Source organism: Triticum dicoccoides, chromosome 1B (assembly GCF_002162155.2).
Source record: "Triticum dicoccoides isolate Atlit2015 ecotype Zavitan chromosome 1B, WEW_v2.0, whole genome shotgun sequence".
Classification (NCBI taxonomy): Eukaryota; Viridiplantae; Streptophyta; class Magnoliopsida; order Poales; family Poaceae; genus Triticum; species Triticum dicoccoides.
In genome coordinates this window covers 690992020-690996617 of record NC_041381.1, presented here as the reverse complement: position 1 = coordinate 690996617, position 4598 = coordinate 690992020, and the positions used below count along the sequence as shown (strand labels likewise).

Below are 4598 nucleotides of genomic sequence, written 5' to 3'. Positions count from 1 at the left end.
AGCATGCTCGAACGCCGCCAAGTCCATGGTCATTGGCATCTATCCGTACGATGAAACAGCAACGCCCGGAGGGCAACCCTCGGACTGACGCCACAACAAGCACCAAGCAAGAGGGGCACAACACAAAGGCATCCAACGCGGACCAAGTCAACCCCCCATAGCAGAGCACCGCCGGCCGTCGTCCACCACCACGAACCAGATCTGCGTCGCCCGCTGAACGTCAGCTACCTGGATCACACTGCCGCCCAACCAAGACAACCGTGTCGCCCCAACACCTCCACGAGCACCTCCTGGACTGCACCTGCCTACCCGGAGCGCCCGCTTCGACCTGCCTCGGGCCCAAATCCGGCACAAAAATAATCATCGTTTTACAGCAAAAATATACTAGAAGATACACCATTTGTCGAACCAAATAGTCATTAGATCTACAATATTTTTTTGTCGATGATGCCAAATTTTGTATCAGTTGAAAATTACATGACTTAAATACACTAATCTTATACTTGATTCAAATTTTCTAACGTAGAGACATATATATTATAACGTGGAAACATATATATTATCACTAGTGGGAGGGGGTACTACCTCCCTTTTAACCATGCCATGTGTACTTACAGATGATAATTATGTGAGAGATCATTAAACGGGGTAAAAACTGGCAAACTATTCCCTAAATGGTGTAAGAACCAGCAAAACTTTCGCGAAATAGAATAGTCTGAGTTAAAAACTGTTAATGAGAAAATTTGTGCATAAAATGTTAAAGCAAAGGAAATTAAAGGTGAAGCTGCTATACGCAAACGTTGAGAAATTAAACGTGGCCCGAGTTGCGTGAGTGGATGGCGGCTTCAGTGCCAACTGCCAATCGCCATGGTCGGCAACTTGCTATTAAATTTTCCCCGTTTTCAAAAGCAGCTACCTTTGCTCGTCCACCGTGCTGCTCTTCTCAATGGCGGCCCACCGTCTCGCCCTGTCTGTGCTCGTCCTTGCCGTCTTACTGCTCGCGCACGGCGGCCACGTCGCAGGAGAGCCGTGGCCACTGTGCGGCGACGGCGGCGAATTCGACGACAAGAGCCAGTACCAGGCCAACCTCAACCTCGCCGCCGCCGCGCTCCCCAAGAACGCGTCGGCGTCGCCCAACCTCTTCGCCACCGCCGAGGCCGGCGCCGTCCCGGAGAAGGTCACGGCCCTCGCGCTCTGCCGCGGTGACGCCAGCTCCAGGGCCTGCTCCAGCTGCCTCGTCAACGCCTTCGCCAACCTCCAGAACGTCTGCCCCGGCTCCAAGGACGCCGTCATCTACTACGACGCCTGCATGCTCCGCTACTCCGACGTCCAGTTCCTCTCCGCCGACGACTCCGGCCCCATGGGCCTGGACCTCAGCATCACGGTCCGCAACTCGGGGAACGCCACGTCGGAGCCGGGACGGTACCAGCGCACCGTGGCCACGCTCCTGAACGCCACCGCCGACTACGCCGCGTACAACTCCACGCGGCGGTACGCCACCGGCCAAGCCGACCTGGACCGGGAGTTCCCCAAGGTGTACAGCTGGGCGCAGTGCACCCCGGACCTGACGCCGGGCCGGTGCCGGGACTGCCTCGCCCAGATCTTAGCTCAGCTGCCGTTGCAGTTCACGGACAGTATCGGCGGCAGGCTTCTTGCTCCCCGATGCAGCTTCCGCTACGAGACCAAGCCCTTCATGAATGGCCCGGTGATCGTGAAGCTGCCGGCGCGATCTGGAGCGCCGGCGCCGGCCGTAGTGCCCATGGCTCCTGCATCGGCGACATCAGAGGGTGAGTGTTTAACTTCTCATGTGCTACTCTCCTTTCGCTGTGCATCCCCTCTGCTCTTCTTCCTCTGCTTTCCTCTACTCTACTCGCCTTCTCCGGCCGCTCAAACTTCAATTTTGTGAAACCTCTTATTGAACTCAAATATAGTTACCTGACACGACACACGAGTTATCTTAAATTGCCAAATTCACAGGGAGAAAGTACAGTGCTCCTGGCATGGTACTTATAATTCTGTTGCCCACGATAGCAACCATAAACCTCGTCGCTTGGCTCTTTACATTGAGGAGGAGGCGGCGCCAGGCATTCACAAAGGCAAAGCAACCAGGTATACATGTCAGTTTGTCAGGCAAAACTCTCCAGCTACAGTGTCAGAGCCTAAAATGAAACAAACAAACATTTTATGCACTTATGTCAGTGACATCGGCATCTATTTTATATTAAAACAGATCAAAATTATTCCATCGATGAAGCGCAAGACATCGAAAGTGTAGAGTCAATGTTAATTGACATTTCAACTTTGCGAGCGGCAACCAAGGATTTTGCGGAGAACAACAAACTTGGTGAAGGCGGATTTGGCCCCGTGTTCAAGGTACTGAACTATCCTATATATCTTGAAGCCAGCAGGCAATCATGCATAACATTGAAAATTTTGTGGTTTAGCTAAAGCTTTCATACAATTTATTCAGGGTACTCTCTTGAACGGCGATGAGATCGCTGTGAAGAGACTCTCCAAGAGCTCAACGCAAGGGGTGGAGGAGCTCAAGAATGAGCTCGCCTTGGTTGCAAAGCTGAAGCACAAGAACCTTGTAAGACTGGTCGGCGTCTGCTTGGAGCAACAAGAGAGGCTGCTCATCTATGAGTTTGTTCCTAACCGAAGCCTCGATCTGATCCTTTTCGGTAACTAGTCCAGCCATGATTCTATTCTCCGTTTTCTCCACAGATTGAAATAAGAATGTAACATCACACTGATCTTAATACTTTTTTCTAATTATTTTGATGAAAAAGCAGATGAAGAGAAACGTCAGCAACTGGATTGGGAAACAAGGTGCAAGATCATAAACGGAGTCGCTCGAGGCTTGCAGTACCTCCATGAAGACTCTCAGCTCAAAGTAGTCCATCGTGACCTCAAAGCGAGCAATGTCTTGCTAGACATGAACATGAACCCCAAGATTTCAGATTTTGGCCTCGCCAAAATTTTCGGGAGAGACCAGACACAGGGCGTGACGAACCGCATCGTCGGCACACAGTAAGTAGTAGCATGTAAGACAGTAAGTTTTCCAGCAGTAGGTAGCTCACTATGAGCTCTTCTCATTGGTTGTTTAGTGGATACATGGCGCCCGAGTACGTGATGCGCGGGAACTACTCTGCGAAATCAGACACGTTCAGCTTTGGCGTGTTGGTCCTCGAGATCGTGACGGGAAGGAAGAACACTGACAGCTGCAACTCCCAACAATCTCAGGATCTCCTGACGACCGTACGTGCTTGTTATCTGAATGTCTGACTAACTAACCTGCAGGCTGCAGTGCAGTTTGGCTCATCGATCCTACAAATCGTGCAGGTATGGGAGCATTGGACGGCTGGAACAGTACTGGAGATGCTAGACCCGTGCATGAACAAGAGCTTCTCGGAGAGCGATGCGCTGAGGTGCATCCATGTCGGGCTTCTCTGCATCCAGGGCAACCCAACAGACCGGCCGATGATGTCCACGGTGGCCATGATGCTCGGCAGCGACACATTCTCTCTCCCGGCTCCCTCCAAGCCGGCGTTCTACTCTAGAAACGCCGGCGCCAATTCAAGCACCGGGTCAAGCGTCTCGATCCCGTCAGTGCAGGCCCGATCATAGAGTTTACTTAATAGTTCGCTTGCCGATTAACGTTCAACCGTAAAAAGGGGGTGTGCACACACTTCTACTCCCTCCGTTTCAAATTACTCGTCCTGGTTTTAGTTCAAATTTGAGCTAAAACTACGACGAGTAATTTGGAACAGAGGGAGTAGCTATCATGGTAGTCTTCCATACCTATGAGGAATAAATGATTGCTAATCAGCAACTGATCATTTTAGTTCTCATTTGCGAGAAATCATTTTAATTTGGACAACTACCATAGTTTTGTTCCCCTAAGGACATCTTGACCTCCGACTCGCAAATTTTCTCCCACATCCGTTTGCTGACAGGGGACCAATCTGCAAACATGTACGTGGGAGCCGGCCATCCAACGTTGCTTGCATACATCCGGCCTCCCTAATATATTTTTAGGTCCACACATTTAAATAGCTGCATACATAGACTACACACATTCAAATGTTCAAATGCAGTAGTAGTTTCAATTTAAAAAAATCAAATATTACATTTCAACATTGTTGTCCCCGTTAACCGCTCACATATGCTCAATCGAAACTTCATATTGCTCCTCATGAGTTGGTCGATGCCGAATTTCTTAATGCATTCGAATAAACTCTTCAAATATGACCGAATTCTGCTCTGAAAGTTCGACAGGATCACCCATGTTCTCAAATTCTAATGCTTTAAAAAAGCGCTCACACTCAGCCGGCTCCTTCTGCTAGGCTGCTAGTTATGACCTGTTTCCTCCTTGCCCTTGTCCACAAAATGTCCCCAAATCACGCCGCACCCGCTGCCGCACCTCGCCACTGGTGGCTCCTAAAGAGCGCCGTTTCAGTGGAGCGCCCTAGCCCTGATGCTCCCTTCTTGAGTTGCATGGGCGCCTGCTTCGCCGTCGGCAGTTCCGCAATAGCGTTCTGTCCGAAGCAAGCACAACGACTGTCCTTTCCCAGGCGGTGCTTGAGAATGCACGCGGC

At 50.7% G+C, this 4598-nt stretch overlaps 1 protein-coding gene across 1 annotated transcript; it reads left to right on the top strand.

The window, feature by feature from the left end:
- Nucleotides 1-924: 924 nt before the first annotated feature.
- Nucleotides 925-4068, top strand: LOC119349733 (cysteine-rich receptor-like protein kinase 6). The gene is made up of 7 exons (XM_037617821.1): nt 925-1787; nt 1978-2109; nt 2231-2373; nt 2471-2681; nt 2793-3030; nt 3108-3258; nt 3343-4068. Exons 1-7 carry the CDS (start codon nt 947-949, stop codon nt 3625-3627), a joined length of 2001 nt encoding a protein of 666 aa, XP_037473718.1. The 5' UTR covers nt 925-946; the 3' UTR covers nt 3628-4068.
- The last annotated feature ends 530 nt before the right edge of the window (nt 4069-4598 follow it).

Bases quoted from the DNA above. Each gene is read 5' to 3' on its own strand.
- LOC119349733 (XM_037617821.1), top strand. From the start codon at position 947: ATGGCGGCCCACCGTCTCGCCCTGTCTGTGCTCGTCCTTGCCGTCTTA. The intron at 2,110-2,230 runs GTATACATGTCA...ATATTAAAACAG, and splicing joins CACAAAGGCAAAGCAACCAG to ATCAAAATTATTCCATCGAT. The intron at 3,259-3,342 runs GTACGTGCTTGT...CAAATCGTGCAG, and splicing joins CTCAGGATCTCCTGACGACC to GTATGGGAGCATTGGACGGC.